Here is a 24870-nt window from a genome sequence, read left to right as displayed (position 1 = left end):
ATCACAAATCCTTTGAATCTTTCTTTTCTTTTGCATTTCCAGATATTGCAAAATAAAAGAAAGTCCAAGCCATTTCCTAGGAAACATAACATCCCTGGGTGCACAGTTCACATAAGGTGCTGCTGATGACAATAAGTTAGAGGTTTCTACACAGGTTATTTTGTGTGTTTGGTTGCCATAGGCTGGCTGACCAGTAAGATTTCAAAATACAGGAGTCTCTCTTAGGAAGGGCCTTCGTGCCCTGTGGAAAGTAGGATCATATGTCTCCAGTGTCTTTTCAATTAGAACATTCAACAAGCAACTTCTTTCATGTAAAGGGATCATCACACATCATAACCCAGATGTGAGCAGCACTCCGCCTCAGGGTAGCTGAAATAGGAACACACTGCTTAGATGCCTTTCCAGTCACGCACAGACTTAAAATTCATACTGCCATCGTCGCTACCATCATCTATCTCCTCAAGCCTAAAGAGTGCTCCCCATCCAGTTCTGTATGTTTTTTGTGTTCAACCAAAATCCTAAACCTGGAAAGAAACATAAAGGTCATCTGGATCTACCCTTTTCCTTCCAAAGAGAACAGCCAACTAAACTTTTCTTCTTCATAGTCACTTCCCCTTGTTCCTCAACATCCATCTGTGTTTCACAGGGCATTCCTTGTGCTACTACACAAGCTTGAGATGTTTCTACCATCACACTTCTGATTATACTGTTTCTCCGGCTTAGAATTCCTTCCCTCCTGCCAATACAAATCCCACCCACCATTCCAGATCCCTAAGAAGCCTTCCCCAAATCCTATGGGCCTGTTATCCCTTCTTCCTTCTTTGAAATGAGATTAAGCTCACTGAGTTTGTACAGCTTTTGGCCTCTTAGATGCTATTTAACAGACAGTTGATATGTATTTATTAATTTTCTAATACTTAAAAGAATTTATGTTTATAAGAAACTTTAATTTTAAATTAAAATTTTCTACAAAATACACATCAAGGAGTAAACATGAAGATTTAGTATTTTATCATGAATTTATTTAAATCAAGTAATCATTAAAGAAATAAGTATTAAGCTGTTCATTTGAACATACTCAGAACCCGTGACTATAGCGGCGGTAGGTGCCAGTCCTTTGATTTTTCTAATATATATACTATCATATGACAGACACCCATATTAGGCAACTGAATTCTTACATGCATCAGACAGAGCAACTGAGTGGCTCCCTTCCTAAGGAACACCATAGAAGATGCTCTCATGGAAGGAGACTTTGTGCTTTGATACTCAGTGAATCCTTGAACTTTGTGTAGGCTTTGGTTATTTATTGTCATGGTAGACTACTGAATTTCAGAACTTTAAAAAAATTGAAAGATTACCTATTGAACCTCTGATAAGGAAATTTAACCAGGAAAAGGTGAGCTTCACATCATCTCTGTAGAAAATCATAGAAGTGGGGCTAAAAACCTAAACCTGTTATCCAAAGAAGTCAGGAGCTGTAAGTCTAAAAACCTCATACCACTGAGCTCTTCAGTTTCATTTCCTCTGTCCCCACACTTCCCGTCTTCCACCAGATGCCTCTGTCTCACCACTGAGGAACTTCCCCAGGTCCTCCACACCAAGCTATTTTCCTGCCGTTAACCAATTCCTCAATGCTGTTTCCTCTTGATGCCATGACTTCTCCTATCCTGCCTGGCAATTTCATTGTTTCTTCTGGTTCGGCCCTTATCCAACACCACACCTGCCCAAACTATACAACCTTAATTTTAATCCTTCCAGAAAAACTTGTTATAGGTTCCAGACAAGGTTACATATGACACTGAAGCTGGTGACCATGATGACCACCTCACAAAAAGTCCTATTCTAGGACAGAACAGGATGACAGAGTTCTTTTCCATCTCATGCTGTGTAAAATATAGAACATGCTGGAAAAAGTTTTCTCTCCAATCAGGCAAGTAGTTTCTGAAGGTACATGGCCAAGCAAATGTCCAGTATGCTACTGAAGAAAGAGCAGAGAAATAGCTCCGGAAGGAATGAAAGAGGCTGAGCCAAAGTGGAAATAAAGCCCAATTATGGATGTGTCTGGTGGTGAAAGCAAAGTTTGATGCTGTAAAGAACAATATTGCGTAGGAACCAGGAATGTTAGGTACAGGTCAATTTACCTGAATCAAGGTAAATTGGAAGTGGTCAAACAGGAGACAGCAATTGGTCAAACATCAACATTTTAGAAATCAGTGAACTAAAATGGATGGGAATGGGTGAATTTAATTCATATGACCGTTATACCTACTACAATGGGCAAGAATCCCTTAGAAAAAATGGAGTAGCTCTCATAGTCAACAAAAGAGTCCAAAATGCAGTACATGGGTACAATATCAAAAATGACAGAATGATCTCAGTTCATTGCTAAGGCAAACCTTCAATATCACAGTAATCCAAATCTATGCCCCAACCACTAATGCCATAGAAGCTGAAGTCAAATGGTTCTATGAAGACCTACAAGACCTTCTAACACCAAAAAAAAAGATGTCCTTTTCATCACAGGGGACTGGAATGCAAAAATAGGAAGTCAAGGGACACCAGGAGTAACGGGGAAGTTTGGCCTTGGAGTACAAAATGAAGCAAGCAGGTCAAAGGCTAACAGAGTTTTGCCAAGAGTACATGCTGGTCATAGTAAACACCCTCTTCTAAAAACACAAGGGACAGCTCTATACAGGACATCATGAGATGGTCAACACCAAAATTAGATTGGCGTATTCCTTGCAGCCAGAAATGGAGAAGCTCTATACAGTTAGCAAAAACATGACTGGGAGTTGACTATGGCTCAGGTCATGAACTGCTGATTGCAAAATCCAGACTTAAATTGAAAAAAGTAGGGAAAACCACTAGGCGATTCAGGTATGACCTAAATCAAATCTGTTGATTATATAGTGGAAGTGACAAATAGATTCCAAGGATTAGATCTGATAGACAGAGTGCCTGAAGAACTAAGGACAGAGGTTCAAACATTGTACGGAAGGCAATAATCAAAACCATTCCCCCAAAAAAGAAACAAAAATGGAAAATGGTTGTCTGGGCAAACCTTACAAATAGCTGAGAGAAAAGAAGTGAAAAACAAAGGAGAAAGGGAAAGATAAACCCATTTGAATGCAGAGTTCCAAGGAACAGCAGGGACAGATGAGAAAGACTTTCTAAGTGAACAATGCAAGAAACAGAGGAAAACAATAGAATGGGAAAGACTAGAGATCTCTTCAAGAAAATTAGAGATACCAAAGGAACGTTTCATGCAAAGATGGCACAATAAAGGACAGAAACGGTATGGACCTAACAGAAGCAGAAGATATTAAGAAGTGGCAGGAATACACAAAAGAACTATACAAAAGAGATCTTCATGACCCAGATAACCACAATGGTGTTATCACTTACCTAGAGCCAGACATCCTGGAAGTGTGAAGTCAAGTGGGCCTCAGGAGGCATCACTACGAACAAAGCTAGTGGAGGTGATGGAATTCCAGCTGAGCTAATTCAAATCCTAAAAGATGATGCTATAAAAATCCTGCACTCAATAAACCAACAAATTTGGAAAACTCAGCAGTGGCCACAGGACTGGAAAAGGTCATTTTTCATTCCAATCCCAAAGAAAGGCAATGCCAACGAATGTTTGAACTACCGTCCAATTGCACTCATTTCACATGTTAGCAAGGTCATGCTCAAAATTCTCCAAGCTAAGCTTCAACAGTATATGAACTGAAAACTTTCAGATGTACAAGCTGAATTTAGAAAGGGCAGGGGAATTAGATCAAATTGCCAACATCCATTCGATCACAGAAAAAGCAAGAGAGTTCCAGAAAAACATCTACTTCTGCTTCATTGACTATGCTAAAGCCTTTGACTGTGTGGATCACAACAAGCCCTGGAAAATTCTTAAAGAGATGGGAATACCAGACCACCTTACATGCCTCCTGAGAAAACTGTACACAGTTGAAGAAGCAACAGTTAGAAACGGACATGGAAAAATGGACTGGTTCCAAACTGGGAAAGGAGTACGTCAAGGCTGTATCTTGTCACCCTGCTTATTTAACTAATATGCAAAGTACATCATGTGAAATGCCATGTTGGATGAAGCACAAGCTGGAATCAAGATTGCAGATGACACCACCCTCATGGCAGAAAGTGAAGAGGAAAGAGCCTCTTGATGAAAGTGAAAGAGGAGAGTGAAAAAGCTGGCTTAAAACTCAACATTCAAAAAACTAAGACCATAGCATCCAGTCTCATCACTTCATGGCAAACAGATGGGGAAACAATGGAAACTGTGACAGACTTTATTTTCTTGGCCTCCAAAATCACTGCAGACAGTGACTGCAGCCATGAAATTAAAAGATGCTTACTCCTTGGAAGTAAAGCTATGATAAACTTAGATAGTGTATTAAAAAATGACAAAGGTTTGTATAGTCAAAGCAATGGTTTTTCTTGTATGTAGGGATGTGAGTGTTGGACATAAAGGAGGCTGAGCATCAAAGAATTAACTCTTTCAAACTGTCGTTTTGGAGAAGACTCTTGAGAGTCCTTTGGACAGCAGGGAGATCAAACCAGTCAATCCTAAAGGAAATCAACCCTGAGTATTCATTGGAAGGACTGATGCTGAAGCTGAAGCTCTAATACTTTGGCCACGTAATGCGAAGAGCCAACTCACTGGGAAAAGACCCTGAGGCTCGGAAAGATTGTTGGCAAGAGAAGGGGATGACAGATGATGATATTTTTGGATGGTATCACCGACTCAATGGACATGAGTTTGAGCAAGCTCCAGGAGATGGTAAAGGACAGGGAAGCCTGGCATGCTGCACTCCATGAGATTGCAGAGTCAGACATGACTAAGCAGCTGAACAACAACAACAAAGCAAATGGTTATGCTTGAAAGTAGGAAAAGTAGAGTTTATTGACACTAAGAATAAAGACCAAAAACATCAATAGCTCTAGCTCAAGAGTAGAAACATGGATCAATATGACTCCACCTTTTCTTATTGTTGTCTACATTCTTGTCAAGGCACTACAAGGAGAATGAAGTATTCAAACTTGAAGACAGAACAAAGAAGCCAGTAAAAAGTCCAAATAAAGCAAAACTAGTTACAGAATGTGGTAATAAACATGTGGACTTCAACGGCCAACTGCTCAGTGTTGGTTCCACCATTAACAATGAATGACCTTGGCCACAGTACTTAAATTCTCCACTCAGTTTCCTCATCTGATATAGGGATAACAGTAGCTGACCTCACAGGGTTGCCAAGGGGATTAAATAAGGTAATATCTATAAAACCCTTAGGACAGTGCTTGACACATATTAAACCCTATATAAATATTTGTTATCTAAAATAAATTCTCAGTTTGAAATTATTTTAACAATCATACTACGTGTCTGCTGACCTCCAAACCACACGAGCAGTTTCAGGACCTACAGATATCTTGATGGTTCCCATTCCAGACCACATATCCCCTGCATCTTCCATTATGAATTGCTCCCCAGGAATTCACTTTATAGTTCCTCCACATTGGGAATTAAAAGGACTATACTCCAGAATCTCTCTCAACAATGATCCCCACAGCTGCAGCCACCACACAGGGTGAGAAATGGCCTCTCTCATGTAGAAGTCAAGGCCTGCAAAACCATAAAAGTCTTTGTTTGTCCACCCATCACAAAGTCTACCTGTCACCTGGACACAGGACTGGAATTGGTGCACAACTGGCTACCTGCCAGAGAGAATACAAAACAAAGGTAAAATTCTTCACCCAAATGAGTCTTCTTGGTCCAAGAACCACGGTGGAAAGCAAAACTCCTGAGAGCTGGTCAAAACTCCTGAGTTTTGACCTTTCCAAGGTCACCAAACAACTACCACTCTGCTAAACCCAGGACCTTGTCTGACTCTACCTCACAGGAGTATGTACATTGCTGATACACTCTTTCTTTTTCACAGTTTCCAGGCCACTGTATTCCCCTGGGTTTTCTGGCTACCCCTTTTCTTGGTTTTATGCCGGTTGCTCCTGCCTTTCCACCTTCCCTACATTGGAATGTCCTGGGACTCATTCCTTGGTCCTCTTCTTTCCTCCATCCACACTCCCTTTCACAGTGGGTCATCCAGTTTTTTGGTTTAAAATACCACTTTTCCCACCAGTGACTTTCAAATATAGATCTCCAGTCCACCCCTAAATCCTGAAAGCTTCATTCAATAACTCCATGAGATGTCTAAAAAAACCCCTAAACTTAGCTAGACCACAGCCAAACTCCCCACCTTCTCCCCAAATCTATTCTGTCTTCCCCATCTCTACCTTCCCCTAGCCCTCCCATCTTCCTTTGTACCTTACCCATCAGTAAATCCTATTGAGGTTATCATCTAAAAAAATTCAGAAACCAGCCATGTCTAGACTGTTCTCTGGTCCTGCTCTCTGGACCATCTCTCTTGGGCACTGAAATGCCCTCTTAAGCCTCTGCTTTTGCCCCACTACAGTATTTCCTCCAAACAGCAGCCAGAGAGATGCCACTAAAATGTGAGATCATGTCACTCCCTCATTCAAAACCTTCCAATGGCTTCTCCTCTCATTCAGAAAAGCCAAAGCCTTTACAATAACTGCACGGCCCCATTGAATCTGAGTCTCCCCACCCCCACCCCCTCAGATCTCTGACCTCATCGCCCACCTCGCTCACTCCACTCCAGCCATACTGGCCTCCTTGCTGTTCAGCCTCCAAAACTCACTGCATCTTTTGCCTGGAACACCCATCCCCCCATACCCACATGATTCGCTCCCTCACCACTTTCCTATCTTGGCTACAAGGTCATCTTCTAGGTGAAGCTGTACCTCACAACACTTTTTTTAAATTGCAAACTATACCTGTTTAGCACACTCCTTATCTTCCCTGCTCTATTTTTTCCCATTAGACTCCTCAACATCTTATTTTACAAAATTTATAATAAAATTTACTATAAAATTATTTTGTTTGTCCCATCAGAGTACTTACGCTGCCTTCCCCTATTAGAGTATAAGCTCCAGGCAGGTGGGGGTTTGTGTCTATTCATGTTAACTCCTGCATTCCTACTACCTAGTAAGTGCCTTGTTTTACAGCAGGTACTCAATAAATATTTGCTGAATGAAGGGGAATAATGTCTAACTTGGTTCCTCTTACCTAAGACAGTCATCACCGTCTTCATTAACTTCATGGGTGTCCTCCGGCGGCTGATGGACCCACTCGTATGTGGAGACAAGACGTTGGTTTTCCTCTTTACATACATGTAGATCCGCAGGTACACCACGACCATAATGAAGAAGGCCATGAGGTTGGACACAGTCCAGAAAATGAGGTAACTCCTGCTATAAATGGGGGCCAGGGAAGAGCAGGCAGAGATGTCACAGAGGCAATTCCAGCCCAGTGTGGGGACAGCCCCCATAAAGATGGCGATGGCCCAGATGAACAAGATGAGCAGCGTCACCCTCTTTTTGGTCAGGTTGCTGTGGACCCGCATCCTCATGATTGACATGTGCCTTTCCACGGCAATAACCAACAAATTGGTCAGGGAGGCTGTTAAGCTAGCGTCCAGAAGTCCCTGGCGGAGAAACCACCGGTTGACAGTCAGAGTTTTTGAAACTGGGCCAGTGTTAAACATCAGGTACACATAGGCAATTCCAGCAAAGAAGTCTGCAGCAGCCAGGTTAGCCAACAGGTAGTAGAAGGGGAAATGAAACTTCCTGTTTTTGATCACTGCTGCGATGACTAGAGAATTAGAAAAAAAGATAAACAGGCAGAAAAACGTTCCAAAACACAAAACAATTAAAAGCTTCGTTCCTGTCCACTCATCAGCAGTGTCAGTGTTGCTCCTATTATAAAAAAAGTCCATCCGCTTATCATAGTAACACTCATTCATTGTGGAGAAGAACTGAACATCCTAGAAAGAAATTTAAAGAAGAAACAAATATCACTCTTTGCAAAAATCAATCACTAAACCACCAGTTGCCATTGCTAAGCCCCTTATTCTAGTCAACTCCTGTTAATCCTTCAGATCCCAGTATAAATGTCCCCTGCTCCAGGACCCTGGCCCTCGACCTCCTATTACAACCTTTATCTCACATCAGTCACTGTTGTCTGTTTCTCAGGTTAGGTGCAAGCTCAGTGAGGGAGGGTCTGTATCTATTTTGTTCATCATGATAAGCCCAGGACTTTTCTGCCCTGGCTGTCTCAAGACCAATATTTACTGAATGGTTGGCTGGCTGGCTGAAAGAATGAATGATCAGGAGGCAAAACTAAGTCAAATATTCTGAACCTTGCAATAATCCACTCTATACTGGTAACAATTACAGCATAGCATGCTAACACTTCTCCTGATGGTTTCCAGCTCATTTCTTATTTATAGGTTCTGTTTATTAATCAAGGGCAAGTTGGTAATGCCAGGCACATTCTTGCCAATATATCAGGTGTTGAGTTACTCTTCACATGACCATATGCCTTTCCCAAGACTTCTGGTCCACCTTTGCCACGTTTTAATTTCAAGCTACGACAACATGGTTAAGCATGTGGTACAGGGCTGGCAACTTTGTCCTCAATCCTCCTTTTTTACCTTCTTGTTCACTTCTTTCTTACTCTCCTAAGCCAAACTGCACCAATGTGAATTTGCATATTTGATTATCCAGCTCAATCACTTCAAGTCAGTTTCCTTCCCTGGGCTCTGTTTAACGGCCGGTAGCAGAAGACCAGTCCTTCATGGGTAAGACTAGAATCTGGAGTCTGAGGGTATGATAATGCACTTGCCAGGTAAGGACAAGTTTTCCAGACACATGTCTGAAAGTAGACCCCACACTGGGGTACCAGACAGACAAGTAAGATACTAATCTCAGGATGAGGTCTCTTGCAGTCCGAAAGTGAGGGGTTCTGACCAAGGAGGGGCTGGGCAGGGGCTCAAATGATGCCCACGCATCTGTGCTTGTTGGGAAGATCAGGTGTTTTGCCTCAGAGTGATCCGGCCATTGCTGTGAAGGGTCCAATCAACGGAGAATGGAGTCGAAGACCAGGAAATCTACCTTCTGGAGAGAATGACCAGGGCTCGCTCTCAAGAAACGAGGCTACAATATTTCTTCTGGAAAACTGGATACCTGATAGACACATGCACTGAGCAGTCCACTGGTGGGAATGAAGTGGCTCTAACAGTGAAAACTTAATGGAAATCCCCAGCTTTTAAGGCTCTTATAAATTCTAAAGGCTCTTGTAAAGCTCAATATCACATTCAGAATCAGGATAAGGGGATCAAATATCAGTCTAAAGTAGTACAAAATAGATATTTATTGTAGACAGTCTTTAATGTATAATGGTATAATGATATTTTTACTAAATTAGATATGTGTCTCTGCCACAAATAATGAAAGGTAAAATATCATGTTATATGCTTCAGATAAACAAATGGGAATGATCTCAAGATACAAATGGGTCTAAGTGCCTTTTACTAATGACAAAAACTATTTTGTCATTAAAAAACAAAAACTATTCTCTTTGGAAGATATTCACCAACCACTAACTGCCAATATCAGACAGCTTCATAAAACAGGTTAATATATCTACATTATATCATGATAATTTTCCCAAATTAAAACTACGCATCTATATGATAATTTTCACAATATTCCGGTATGACTATACCATAATTTAGTTAACTAATCCCTAACTGTTGGATATTTAAGTTGTTTCTAATATTTTACTTTGACAAGAAAGACTACATTCTTATGAATTAATCTTTACACACTTGGCCAATTATTTCCTTAGGATTAATCCATAGATTTTAGTTGATGAAGTAGCAAATATAAACTTATTTAAAGGTTTCTTGTATATGTTGTCAAACTGCCCTCAAGACAGGTATTTCTAATCCCACCAGCAGCAGATGAGAGTTGAATGGAAGATACTAATCTAGTAAAATTCAATTTTAATATCCAAAGAGAAAATGTAGCTTTCAACAGTACTGAAAGTATACTGAAATTCAGGACAAAAAATCCAAAAACCACATGAGAAATTGTAATGATTATGTGTCTTTTTAGTATGCAATTGCTATGTGTCCTTCTACTAATGAAAAATATTTCATGTATTTTATTTTGCTATATGTTCTAGATAGCTAAGAGAAACACAGTTCTGATTTAAAAATTATATTTATTGCTGTTTAGTTGCTAAGTCATGTCTGACTTTTTTGTGACCCCACGGATTGTAGCCCACCAGGTTCCTCTTGTCCATTGGATTTCCCAGGCAAGAATACTGGAGCAGATTGCCATTTCCTTCTCCAGGGGATCTTCCCAACTCAGGGATCGAAACTGAGTCTCTTGCATTGGCAAGTGGATTCTTTGCCACTGAACCTCTTGGGAAGTCCTAAAATTATATTATCTTTAACTGATCAGTTTATCAAGATTAATGTCAGAAAGATATAGGAATTAACATACTAGCAGAAAGCTAAATTTTCCTAATTTCATTTAAAAGGGGTTTTTAACATTTATTGTGGTCATAAACTTGGTTGAATTTGTAATTACATCATGCCCTAAACCTACAATGATTCTTAAAAACTTTAAAAATCTTCAAATTCAACTTTCCCTCATCAAAACCAAAATGGCACATTCTTCGACATATTTTAGCAAAATTGTCCAGGGAATGCGAAGTAGTTTTGTCTTACAAAGTTGAAAACCACAGGAAAACCATGATTAACCAGAACTCCCACCACAGTTTCCTACCTCCCAGGCTCTAATTCTACTTTCGGGAGAAGTAGACAATGAGAATATAAAAAAATTAATATAGGGAATTAGTGAAAAAGATTCCACAAGACGGAATATTATGCACCCATTGAAAATCATGTTTACTATGAAGCTGTATTAATATGAAGAAAAACATATGCCATTGTTTTAATTAAAATAAAGTATATGTATGTATACATATACATATAAGTACACATATATTTGTATGTATACACACACACATATAAACACACATAAATATATGTGTGTGTATATATATATAAATATATGTGTACTTACATAAATATGTATACATACATATACTTTATTTTAATTAAAACAATATAAACATATAAACACACACAAATATGAGTGTGTGTGTGCATCTTGACTATTTTTAAAAGACAAAAAAAAGAAGAGGGAAAAAACTCAACGTGTAAATAGTTAACAAAGAATGGTAGAATTGTGAGGTTTTATTTTTTAATTCTTTTCAGTTTTTTCTACAGTCTACATTTTTTGTAATAAATAAATAGACTCTTAAATGCTGGTTTACAAATTCTGTTTTAGGAGAACACATTCTACTTAGTATACCTTTCTTTGAAAACTATGACACTGAAAAATCAAAATTAACCCTCAAAGGAAAAATCTCAAGGATTCACTTATGTTCATTATTATATCAGCACAGCACACTTTAGAGTTTTCCAGTGATAATGAAAATAAAATGGTTTTCTACTTAAAATTTCATGAAACAACAAAACCTTACAAGGCTGACAACTGGCCAAATCAAGAGGTTCTCTAACTTTCTTATAAAACATTCCCAACACAACCACCCCAGAGTCCCAAAAATGAATAATGGAAGTTTGTGAACTAGTACTTCTGATTTTTTTTTTTCCTCTGCCATAAGCTGTCAAGCTTGTTGACAGTCCCCAGTACATATTAACAACAGATCACCATATTCTCTTAGCTGGAAATTACCAAAAACTTAGTGAGCTTATAACAAATGATCGACTTATCATTTCTTGACCTCTCTCAAACCTCAAAATATGATTCTATTATAAATTCTAAACATCCCCTCCTCAGAGATACTAAACCAATCCAAAGTAACCCTCAGTTCCCGCTATCAGAGAGCCTTGCTTTCTCTACCAGTTATGACATATTTTTGTGTGTGTTTTGTCTTTATTATCCATCCCCCTCTGCTAGACCTCTCTGCTCCGTGAGACCAGGGACCTTGCCTTTTATGCTCACATCTATAGCATCAGCATGTGTGGAGGAGGCAAATGAATCTCCATTTAACACTATCTCTTCCCCACTAAAAGGAAGAGGTTCGGTTAAATGCCTTTGATGACTTACACATCACCCACTAACTATGCCAGTTGAAGAATTTCACTGATTAACTACGTGTTCTTGGGTTAGTTACTTAATATCTTGACTTTACTATTACTATTTTTAATTGCTAATATTTGAGTGATTACTCTGTGCCTGATGCTGGACTAAGCATTTTATGTAGGTCTTCTCATTTAATCCTACCCACAGTGATGCAGATACTATTATATGATCTATTGTGCGGGTGAGGAAACTGAAGTATCCTCGCCTAAGGTCACACAGCTAGTAAGTGGAAGACCTTGGCTTCTCTTGAGGCAGCTGTGCTCCCAAGCTCGCAAGCTTCTCTACAACACTACATTTTCTCTCCACAGACAATGAAATACCAGACAGACTGAGAACTATAGTCATACTTACAATAACCACAGAATTACCAAAATAGAATGATCCCATCAAATCACGTTCAAAGACTGTCTTGTGTTATACGCATATTAAAAAAAAATTGGGACAGCCTAAATACCCTTTAGGTTTTTATTTTGTTTTTAAAGTCCTGAGAAATATAGGAAAAGGCATTTTTTCTGAAAATACGCTTTCATATTTCATAGTAAGCAGGCCACACAATACAATTTTAAGACTAATGTTGTTCAACTTGAATTCTGCCAAATCTCAAACTTGGCTTTTTTTTCTTTTTCTTCCTTTCTTCTTCTTCTTTTTTTTTTTTTTTCCTATACTAAAGGTATAGAGGGTTTGAATAGTTTTGACCCAGAAACAAAAGATGTTAAACTCTGGAGGTATTACCACAACTTTCAGTTCAGTTGTTAAGTCGCTCAGTCATGTCCAACTCTCTGCGACCCCATGAATTGCAGCACGCCAGGCCTCCCTGTCCATCACCAACTCCCAGAGTTCACTCAGACTCACGTCCATCGAGTCAGTGATGCCATCCAGCCATCTCATCCTCTGTCGTCCCCTTCTCCTCCTGCCCCCAATCCCTCCCAGCATCAGAGTCTTTTCCAATGAGTCAACTCTTCGCATGAGGTGGCCAAAGTACTGGAGTTTCAGCTTTAGCATCATTCCTTCCAAGTTTGAATAGTTTTGACCCAGAAACAAAAGATATTAAACTCTGGAGGTATTACCACAACTTTAAACTTCAGTAATTTAAGACTTCAGAAAATGATGGTTTAGAAAGTCTATATGTAGAATCCAAATGAAAACTTCAGGAGCAAAGCTTTCATTTAGACTCTCCCAAACTTGATTCTCTAAAACACTGTCCAGCCAGCCCATAATGTGGAAACAATTATGAAAATTAAAACATGTGAAAACCACTCAAGCTGCTTATTTCAAACTACATCTTGGGAGACAAGTTGCTGCTGGCCTTTTAGCTGGCTTTCAACAACACTTTCTTTTTCCCCTTAGGATGAAACAGGGTACCTCCAAAACAAGATCTGTTGGTGCTGTGCACATTTTCGTTTCCTGTGGTCCACAAGTGTAGAACTCTCCTCTCCTCTCTGGAAACCCCAGCCAGATGGGAGCTGGAGATCAGGTTAGTTGGTACACTAACAACCAGAAAAGAGACCACTCCTGCCAATCAACCACATTTGTGCACTAAATTCTTCTTACTAATTCATGTTAATGGCAAAATTGGGATAGCATGGGATATTTTAACTCCACATATGGTCCCTGAGGTTCATTTCAGCCATGAATTTCAAGGCCCTTAAACTGCTGCCCCTCTGCTCAGAAGCCTCTTCTCCTAGATATTCTCAGGGCTCACTCTGCCACCTCATTCCTGTCCAAACATCACTTCATCAGAGAGTCCCTTCCCTGCCACTTTGTAAAAGAGCACGTCTCCAAACCCCCACCCGACCCCTTGCCAACTGCACTGTCACCCTGTCCCTTGCTTTATTATTCTTTACAGCATTTCTCACCACCTGACACTGTCTACTTGGGGTTATGGTCTGTCTCCCCATATGCTTAGGAAGCTGGGGCCTTTGTGCTATTGTGGCATGTCCCCAGCACGTGGAACAATGCCCAGCACATATAGGCACTCAGTAGATACTAGTCCAATGCAGAATTAAATGAAGCACACATGTGCCCACATGCACCCTGCCTGTTTACCCAAACTGAGCATTATTACTTTCTGCTGCTGCTTCTGCTGCTGCATACTCTCTAATTAGGGTCTCAGAACTCTTTCACTTTCCTCTGTAGACTTGGCTCCCAGCCCTGCTAGATGAGAGGTGTGAGGAGTGGTGTTTGCCACCTTGGAACAGAAACTTCACAAGAGCAGGCAAATCAGGGTGGTCTGAAGGGTAGTCCCATGGTAGAGACCCCTCCCCGGTCTGTATGGACATCAGAAATTATGACTCCTCTTTGAACACAACTTTCAAAGAAAAAGGGGACTCAATGGCCAAAGCTAGGCCAATTGAGCAACAAAGTAAAGTAGGATTGGACTATCACCCAAAGTATTCAAAAAAATTCTATTAGTCATACTGATGGAAATAAAAGACTGAAAAATATAATAAATGAAAAAGAAGAGATGAATCTCCCATGCAGAAGAAATCCAGATAAATTATGTAGATGTTCCCCGGGAGGGGAACATCTCTCCCAGTCCTTACATGTGGACTGTGCATGGTAGCTTCTTCCCAAAGAGAGCATGACAGGGTGTGGTCCGCTTTTCAGCACAGAAACTTGACAAACATGACTTCGGCCAGGTAATCAAGGTCAGCATCAACAGTGACCAGTCACACTGCTAGCCTGTAACCTTGATCAGATACATTAAGAATGATACTTTACTCTGTAATCTTTCCCAAAACCATGCTGCTGCTGCTTACTCAGTTGTGTCCACTCTACGACCCCATGGACTGTAGCCTGCCGGGCTCCTCTCTATGGGGATTCTCCAGGCCAGAATACTGGAATGGGTTGCCATGCCTTTCTCCAGGGGATTTTTCCAACCCAGGGATCAAACCCAGGTCTCCCGCATTGCAGGCAGATTCTTTACCATCTAAGCCACCAGGGAAGCCCAAGCCCAAGAATACTGGAGTGGGTAGCCTACCCTTTCTCCAGGGGATCTTCCCGACCCAGGAATTGAACCAGGGACTCCTGCCTTGCAGGCAGATTCTTTACCAGCTGAACTACCAAGGAACCCCCACAAAACCCATAATCCCAGCCTGATCTGAGAAAAACCTCATATAAATCCCAACAGGAAGACATTCTCAAAAATCATCAAAGTCATCAAAAACAAAGAAAATCTGAGAAACTGTTCCAGCTAAGAGGAACCTAAGGAGACATGACATCTAAATATAATGTGTATCTCAGATCCTTGAACAGAAAAGGAATATTATGTAAAAAGTGAGAATATTTGAATGAATATTATATTTATTATTATAGAATATATATAATTATAATATAAACAGTATATTTATATATTTATAAATATATAATTTATAAATTTAAATATATTAAGTACATAATTATATATGTGATTATATATAATAATTATATGCAGTTATTATAATTATATAATATTATTAATATCTGAGGATAACTAACTAAATAAATATTTAGTTAATAATGTTTCCATATCAGTTCATTAAGTGTAACAAATCCACCATATTAATGGGAGATGTTAGTAATAGGAGTAGGGGTATAACATGGGAACTCTATACTATCTGGTCAATTTTTCTGTAAATATGAAATTGTCCTATAAGCAAATAATATCTAAAATAGATTTTAAAAAGAGAGGGGAGAGGATGTCATCTCTGCTATATTGCAGCAATTTCAAAATAAATAAAGCCCGTAGGTTTCAAAAGCAGTAATTTTACTTTTTGCTATAGCAAAATAACACAGAGGAGCAGCCATCTATTGGAGATTCAACTGAAACTGATAACCGTCCATGACAGAAGACTGGGATCCTCGATATTCTCAGGTAAAGCTCATACATTTATATTAGGGCTACCTGCTAAGCGTACAGCTACTACAAATCTGCTACCCTCTCTGAATACACTAGACCATTTCTCTTAAGCAAGTTAAACTCAATTCTGTTAAAAAGTTTCATTACTCTGTTTAAGAGCAAATGGTAAACTCAGGCACATAAAGTTGTTCTGATCTCGACCCCTGTTCTCCGCTTAGCATCCAGGTCCCGCGGTACACCGAGAGACGCTACTGGGAGTGGTGTGCCCCAGCAGCAGACACACGGGAGGAGCAGGCACAACCGGGTGCGCCTGGGAAATGAGAAACTTCCGTGCCTCGAGCCATCTTCAGCTTCGAGTGGTGACACACAGGGGAAACGGCACCGAGAGCTCAGCAGAATAAACAGATGACTGTGTCAGGGTTCATTTCTAAGCCCTGTAGGTAGGGAGGACCGCCTGTTGCATGTCAGCTGATCGATCACTGCTTTCTCTCTCCATCAGGTGGGTGGATTTATGAAAGCGCAGGCTGTAAACACACAGCTTCTACCCAAGAACTTGTTTAATAAACAACTAGAGTCAAACGTATTGTTCCCCAGATGTCACTGATGACTGACTGAGGACTGTCTTAAACCTCTTGGTTAAACAGGAAAGCAAACTTGAAAACATACCGAACTAAACCAAATAAAAGAGGTGAGACATGGATTTTACGTGATCAGCAAATTCTCTGACTCAGCTTATCCACATGTAATATAAATCTTTAACTGTGTTTACTCTGTCAATTGTATACAATTTTAATCTCCTCTAATTCATTAGGCTGGACAGATGACATACATTTTGGCCATCTTAAAAGTAAAGATGCTAATCAGAATGCTTAAAATGAATAATATTTACATATAACTCCATATGTTCTATTATGTAGCAAATGATCCTTAGATCATCATGTAATCACATGTTTGAAGGAGGAGAGAATGCCAAAATTTAAAATGTGGACATTCATCCCTGAAAGAGATATTTTTTGTACAAAGAACTTTGTCACTCTGTGAAGATATATTTTGAGAAATTTCAAAGTTCCTACTTACAGGCAATGACTTCTCAGAAGAAGAAAATCAGATTTCTTTTCATTATAAAATTCACAAGAGAAAATTTTGGCCCAAACTGCTTGTCTTAACATAACCACATACTGCATTCATTCCCTGGCTCGATCCATTTCGTGACTAAATCTGCCTCTGGTACTGAGAAGGATGTTCAAGAATCTCCTACTCTACATCTGATCAGATTAGATCAGTCGCTCAGTCGTATCCGACTCTTTGCGACCCCATGAATCGCAGCACGCCAGGCCTCCCTGTCCATCACCAACTCCCGGAGTTCACTGACATGGTGTGTTCCAAATAGTCCCCTGCTGTTCCCAGTAACAGGTGAATAGTGACCTGCAGTGACCCCTCCTTGCTTCTAGAAAGCATGTCTGCCCAGGTTAGTGCCTGTTTGAATCCTGAAATTTGATACAGAAAGGAAAATCACACTTTAAAATCATGTGACTATAGAGGGAAATTGTTGTTTTAATGAAAGCTTCAGAGGCTCTAAAGGAGAGCACCGCTGCTTGGTCACTAAAGCAGGAGTCTCACAGCCATCCCCATTCCATCCCCCTCTACCATCCTATGCGCGTCGAGAAGTAAAACAGCACACCTGTATTAAGGTAATCAGGTCACAGAAGTGCATGTAAAAGACAAGAGAACGCTGTGCCTGATTTCAACCATCTGCCCATCCAGCTCCCTCTCCGACCCTCTCCACTTGCTCTTTTCCCTCTTGGGAACACATCAACTGGCTTCCTTGCCCTGCAGCTCCTACCGAGAGGTACAGTGAAAGATGAAGAGGAGGGGGTGGGGCAGAGCTGAGACACTGACTTCCCCTACTCACTCCCTGGCATATTGCTCTGAGTTGGCCGGGTTAGTACCTGGCAGGCAGCCTCTCGTTACTGGCAGCCTCCCCTTCCCCCTCTCCTTGGCTTTCAGCTTGAGGGGTGTTAACAGCTCCTTGCTGTTTCCAGCTCTGGGTCATTGCACCATCTCTTGATTTTCATGAACTCTGCCCTCCCCCAGTTACCAGGTGATCAACCCCCTCCTCCAGATACCAAATTAACTCTCATGTAGTGAAACAGATATCATCTTCAAGTATATTATAATACAACAGTGTTATTTTAAAGGTGTTAATATGCTATAGATTTTCTTAAATCTTTTATATGATCAAGCACACATAATATTTCCAGCTATAAATGTAGCAACTCTCAGAGAAGGAAAGAGGAATAAACAGTATTCTCAAAGTCATGGGCCAGTTTTACAATTCTTTAGATGTTCCCCATGTCCCCTTAGTCATGCCAGAACCCTAGCAAATTTCCTTACACATACTAAGTAATTCAATCGATGAGTGATTTGCCCACAGTTAGGGGTTATATGCAGGCTTCGCTAGTGGTTCAGTGGTAAAGAATCTGCCTGCCAATGCAGGAGGTGCAGGAGACATGGGTTCAATCCCAGAGTCAGGAAGATCCCTTGCAGTAGGAAATGGCAACCCACTCCAGTATTCTTGCGTGGGAAATCCCATGGACAGAAGAGCCTGGCAGACTACAGTCCATGGGGTTGGGAACAGTCAGACACGACTGAGCACATACGCATCTGCCTCAGGGGTTATATACAAGCAAGATGACTGCACAACAGATCCCTGCATGCTGGAGTCTACCTCATGGATGTCCTGCAGTGTACTCCAGCATCAGTCCCAGCTCTGAGTTCCTGGTCTTATATACCATGGAAATAAATGACATGGGTTGAGGTGTTCATTTGGGCCTCAGGTTAGCCAGGTCTGAAACTAGAAGTGGAGAGAAAGAAGCAGCAGACTTTTCCTTAAGGTCCTGTGAAGAGGGTCGGGTGGAGAGGGGCAGGGTAATGACAACCTGAACCAAGGGGCACTGCCACCTGATTTGAGGCCAGGCAGACATTGCCACAAGGGCTGCCTTTTGGTGGCACCACTGATCCACCCTCCACAGTGGCATTTCCAGTGGCAGGGCCAGCCACGGGGGCTGCTGGACGAGTGCTGCTCTCCCAGAAGCTCTGCAGGCTGGTGGAGATGCTAAAATGGTGGAGATACTATAATGGTGGTGATGCTATGATGGCAGATGATTTTTAGGCCCTGCGGACATGAACCAGACTTAGTCCCTAAGTAGACAAAGAGCATGGGGGCTTAAGGCACTGAGGGAGAGGGAGGGGCTCAGGAATCAGCTCATCTCCATTCCATCAACAGTCTCATCTTATTCCAGCATTCATCACCTTTACTCCTCCAAAATGAATACAAACACACTTGGGGGAGGCCAGAGGCAGTCCTTAACTCTGGAACCTATACACATGTATACCCCTGGAACTTTCAGACATATATACATTCATTCTCCTAAGGTGACTCTTTATTTACTAAATTCAGATTCTTTTAGCCGCTGGGGGGAACTCCTCTGTTACTGCACTGTAGAAGCAACCTCTGTCTCAGAGTCAGCCTTGACCACCAGACTGCAAGCTTCTGAAAGGCCACCAGTTTCTTACTTAAATTTGTGCACCTGATGCCCAATGGACATGGGCATCATGGGCATGTCCATGGGCATGGACAACACGTGTCTAGTTCATGTGTTGGTTAGTTTTAGTTTGCTGGTTGGGAGTAGAGGGGGCAAGAACTTGATCACACTTTATTGAATGATGCCTGGGTGATACAGAAGTAGAAAGAAAGTATAGGCTATTCTTTCAAGAAATTCGGCTATGAAATACTTGGTACCTCTCCTATGGCATTCAACACACCGTATTAAATATTTATTTGTCTTCACCTCACTTCCAAACCTGTTGGGCAGAGCTGGTATCCTTCTGTCTCCCTGTTCTCTGAAGCACAAACACAGAAACTTGCCTGTAATCAGCACATAATAAAAATATGCTCAATTTTACTGAATAATTCAATAACAAATCCTTTATTTCCAGTCTCTCTTTTTCTTTGGTTTCACTGTGGATATGGACAGAGAGTTACTCTCTTTTTGAAACTCCCCTCCCAAGCCTCTGTGACTCTACTCTTTCCTGGTTCTCGTTCCACTGTCCTCAATATTTCTGTCACGCTTTCTTCCATCAGCCTTGGAGTGTACATATTCCTAGACTCGGCCCTCAGGTCTCTCTTCTTTTCCCTTTAAACTTTCTTGCACCAGAGCTATGATTGCTTAAGTTATTTCCTCTATATGGTGGCTCTAGAACTAGCTCAAGCCCTGACACTGCTCATGTCCTCTCTCTCTCATGCTAAGCTCCCAAACTGCCTCCAAGATAAACAAGAAAGTCACCATGAGGGTAGCACCTGTGCAGGATGGGATGAAACCTCCTTCAGTTCAGCTGCTGGAATAGGAACAAAGTTTGAGGCTTAAGCACCAGGTTTTAACTCAGGGGCTAAAGCAAGGGTGGTTTGGGGTTTTACTGGTTGTTTGTAGCATAGCATTTGCAAGCTGGCAGAGAGGTCTGGGATTGGAGAGACTTCTCCCAGCTCACATTGGCCAGGATCTTTTGTTTTCCCTCTTCCAGGGCTTTGCTTGGATTCAGGATAGACTAGTATAACCCCTTTCCCGGTGCTCCACCGATCCTGATTACTGCAGCGTCTCAGGCAATCAGATCCACCTCTGCCCCAGCACTTTGAACACAGCCTTGTGGATCCTAACGCCAAATCTGTGTATCTCATTTCTGGATTTCCTCCTGAGAATGGTTCTTGGCCCCTTCTTGAGCGAACTTCCCCCTTGTTAACCTCACCACACTACCAGCCTGTGGCCCTCAGGCTGCATAAAAGGGCCAGCAGAACCCCAGACTCCACTTCCAAGAGGTCCTGTTCTGAGTGACAGGACACTGAGCTCAGGACAGTTCTTCCAACTCACTTGCCCATGACTGTCTGCTGCCCTGTGACTTCTCTCATAATTATTTCTTTCGTCATTCTTGGCTTTATGGTCTATGGCACAGATTGTTAGATCTTGTCTTCCTTTTCGTACAGAGTAATACACTCCATTTCCCAGCCTCCTTACAGCCAGGGTGGTCGTGTGGCTAACTCCTTGCTAATGGACTGTGAGCGTTAATGAAGAGCACAGCTCCCAGGTTAGCCCTGGAGCAGCCCAACACCTTCATGCTCTTTCACCTTCCTGCGTGCTGGAGCTCATAGAGGCCTGTGATCCGGCACTCAACATTCAGACCAAGGCAGAGCCCTAGAAGCACAACTCAAAGTCATCCGGGGACAACTTTCCATTAATAAACAGATAAAACTACAGAAATTATGAATAAACACCTAGAAATGTCTGTCACAATTTGACATTGTTATGAAATACAAATGCATGATCTGTGGAGTCCAGACCAAAATACTGGTCTTCAGCATACTGGCTGTAAAGAAATCTATCTTTAAACAAAGGGAGTTTGAGAAACGTTACCCTGGTAGATGGTGGAGAAACAAAATAAAAATAGCCCTTCAAATCCAAACCTCAGGATTATTAACAAGAGAGAAAAAAAAAAAAACTTCTGTCATCTTCAAATCACTGTATTTGGGGGCCTCTCTGCCAAAGAAGCCTGCAGCTCTAGGTGCAAGTGTTGGAAGGAAACATACTGTGAGCAAGCAATGGCTGCTCCTCACAGTTTTTAGTGTGTGTGTGTGTGTGTGTGTGAGCTCACTCAGTCACGTCTGACTCTTTGTGACCCTATGGACTGCAGACCATCAGCATCCTCTGTCCATGGGATTATCCTGGCAAGAATACTGGAGTGGATTGACATGCCCTTCTCCAGGGGATCTTCCTGACCCAGGGATCAAACCAGCATCTCCTGTGTCTCCTGCATTGGCAGGCAGATTCTTCACCCCTGAGTCACCTGGGAAGCCCTAGCTCTTAGACAGGCATTCCCAGAAAGAGATGAGCTCAGGCAAGGATCATTTGTAAGCAAAAAGTGGAGAAAAATGGGCAGTACCTAGGAGCTGGAGGCCTTGGAGGATCAGAAAAGTTAGCTGCTTCTACAACTGCAAAGACCAGAAAATAGTATCGTTGCTCATAGCCTTTCTCAAAGGCCGCTCAGTAAAACATGGCGTTGGAACAAAGAAGTCAGGGTGATAGGAAAGATCAGAGTAAGCGTGCACCCTCCTGCCCAAGTCTGTGTTTTAGAGGAAGTCAGAGTAGAGACCACTAAGGAGAGGAAGAGAGAGATGGGCCCAGACAGAAGCTTGGAAATAAGGAATGCTAAAGAACTTGGTCCAAAATAGAACTTGGATATGGTAACTGGTGTATGGAATTGACCAGAAGCAAACAGATCAGAAGACTGTAAACTTTTTAAGGAACCATACTGCCATGGAAGCTACAGCGTGGCATGGAGCTCACACTTTCCAACATCCATTTCAGATATGGCTATAGAGGGTAATGGACAAGGAAGAACTTCCCAGGCGATAGAGTCAAAGTCAAGGCCAGTAGGAAGACTCTCCCAGAGAGTAGAAGCAGGGATTGAGGCAGGGAAACCTTAATAATTCCTGCCCGGCAGTGGTTCATCATTTTTACACACCTATGGCTCCTAGGTGTCTTCCACTTTTCAGAATGGGAGTTTTATTTTGTTGTGGTCTGCTTGCTTCTATCCCTCTATTGTATAATGAATGTTTGTCAGTCAGAATAAGCAATGAAATGGACATTTACCATGAGTATTTAAAACAGGGTTTAGAGAGGGGAAGGCCAGACCTGTGGAGTTCTGGTCATCTAAATCCTTTCAAGGAAAGTATGGCAGGCTGTGATACACAGGAGGCTGGGGAGCAGGGAGAAAGCAGCACGAGCTTTGGCGACAGCTGGCCCTGGGTCAGACGTAGGCTCTTCACTATCAGCAACACCTCTAACCTGGCACATCACTGATCTGGCCAGAGCCTTTTCCTTCCTCTCTAAAGGTAACTACAGCACAATAACTACAACAACTATATAGATTGTTGAAAGGATAATGAAAGCAATGTTTATAAAGCGCCTAGCAAGATCCTTAGCACATAGGGTGTACTCAATAAATGGTAGATATTACTTCCCAAGAAAGTCAGTTAACTCAAAATTTCCCCCAAATTCCATGGAATATGCAACTGGCATTCTGGAATCACTGTTCATGCTCTAACACTTCAATTTAACAAGGGCGAATACCAAAAGCATCCTATACCTACACGACACTACCTACAGTCCAGGAAAGACTCTTCACCTGCCTGAAAGTATGGGCCCAGCACTGCCGTGATGAGGCCTAGGGCACTGCCACTTCCCTCTTCTGCTGCTTGAAACAAAGCAGGGAAGCAGGAAGGCGTGGGTAGAAGAGGGTGAGGAAGCAGAGGAGAGGCGACATGGTGTGGTGGAAGAACACGGGTTTTGGGTTCAAGTACTACTAGTAAAACAGGTGAGCAGAGTGGTTAAAGAGCAAGGCCCTGACAATGAACATCATACTCAACAGTGAAAAATGAAAGTTCTTCCTGTAAGATCAGGAGGGACAAGGCAAGGATACTCACTCTGGCCCCTTCTGTTCAATACAGTATCTCAGTTCTTGCCAGAATCAGACAAGATGACGACATAAAAGGTATTCACATCAGAAAGGAAGGCATAAACTTATGTCTGCAGATGACATGATCTCGTATGTAGAAAACCCTAAAGATCCCACATACGTTAAAAAAAAAAAAAAACCTGTTAGAACTAATGGACGAATTGAGTAAAGTTGTAGGACACAAAATCAACATACAAAAATCAGCTGCATTTCTAAACACCAACAATAAACAAACTGAAAAGGAAATTAAGAAAACAATCTGATTCACAATAGCACTATAATTAATAAAATACTTAAGAATTAATAAAACCAAGGAAGCAAAATATTTGTATATTCAAAACCATAAAACAATGGTGAAAGAAACTGAAGAAGACATAAGTAAATGGAAAGACATGCTGTGCTCATGGATTAGAACCTAATATTGTTAAGATATTACGGCACAAAGTGAAGAACTAAAGAGTCTCTTGACGAAAGGGAAAGAAGAGAGTGAAAAAGCTGGCTTAAAACTCAACATTCAGAAAACTAAGATCATGGCATCTGGTCCCATCATTTCATGGCAAATAGATGGGAAAAAGATGGAAACAGTGAGAGATTTTATTTTCTTGGGCTCCAAAATCACTGTAGATGGTGACTACAGCCATGAAATTAAAAGACGCTTGCTCCTTGGAAGAAAAGCTATGACCAACCTAGATGCATATTAAAAAACAGAGACATTACTTTGCCAACAAAAGTCCATCTAGTCAAAACTATGGTTTTTCCAGCAGTCATGTATGGATGTGAGAGTTGGACTATAAAGAAACCTGACCTCCGAAGAATTGATGCTTTTGAACTGTGGTGTTGGAGAAGACTCTTATGTATACCTGTGGCAGATTCATTTTGATATTTGGCAAAACTAATACAGTTATGTAAAGTTTAAAAATAAAATAAAATTAAAAAAAAAAGAGTTCCTTGGACTGAAAGGAGATTCAAACAGTCCATCCTAAAGGAAATCAGTCCTGAATATTCATTGGAAGGACTGATGCTGAAGCTGAAGCTCCAATACTTTGGCCACCTGATGTGAAGAGCCGACTCATTGGAAAAGACTGATGCTGGGAAAGATTGAAGGCAGGAGGAGAAGGGGACAACAGAGGATGAGATGGTTGGATGGCATCACCAACTCAATGGACATGAGTTTGAGTAAACTCCAGGAGTTGGTGATGGACAGGGAGGCGTGGTGTGCTAAGGTCCACAGGATCAGAAAGAATTGGACACAACTGAACAACTGAACTGAACTTAAATGAATTGATTGTTAAGATGCCTATACAACAAATTCAGAGCAATTGCTATCAAAATCTCAATGGCACTTTTTTTTTTTT

At 41.3% G+C, this 24870-nt stretch overlaps 1 protein-coding gene across 2 annotated transcripts in view; it reads right to left on the bottom strand.

The window, feature by feature from the left end:
- The window catches only part of LPAR3 (lysophosphatidic acid receptor 3), an 82155-nt gene that overhangs the window by 46258 nt on the left and 11027 nt on the right, over positions 1 to 24870 (bottom strand). For both annotated transcript variants that reach the window (XM_025288367.3, XM_044944773.2), the window contains exon 2: positions 7157 to 7913. In XM_025288367.3, the coding sequence (XP_025144152.2) occupies positions 7157 to 7892 (736 nt within the window). In that variant the 5' untranslated portion in view covers positions 7893 to 7913. The remainder of the gene's footprint in view (positions 1 to 7156; positions 7914 to 24870) is intronic.

Source organism: Bubalus bubalis, chromosome 6, assembly GCF_019923935.1.
Source record: "Bubalus bubalis isolate 160015118507 breed Murrah chromosome 6, NDDB_SH_1, whole genome shotgun sequence".
Lineage (NCBI taxonomy): Eukaryota > Metazoa > Chordata > Mammalia > Artiodactyla > Bovidae > Bubalus > Bubalus bubalis.
This window is presented reverse-complemented; position numbering and strand designations above follow the sequence as displayed.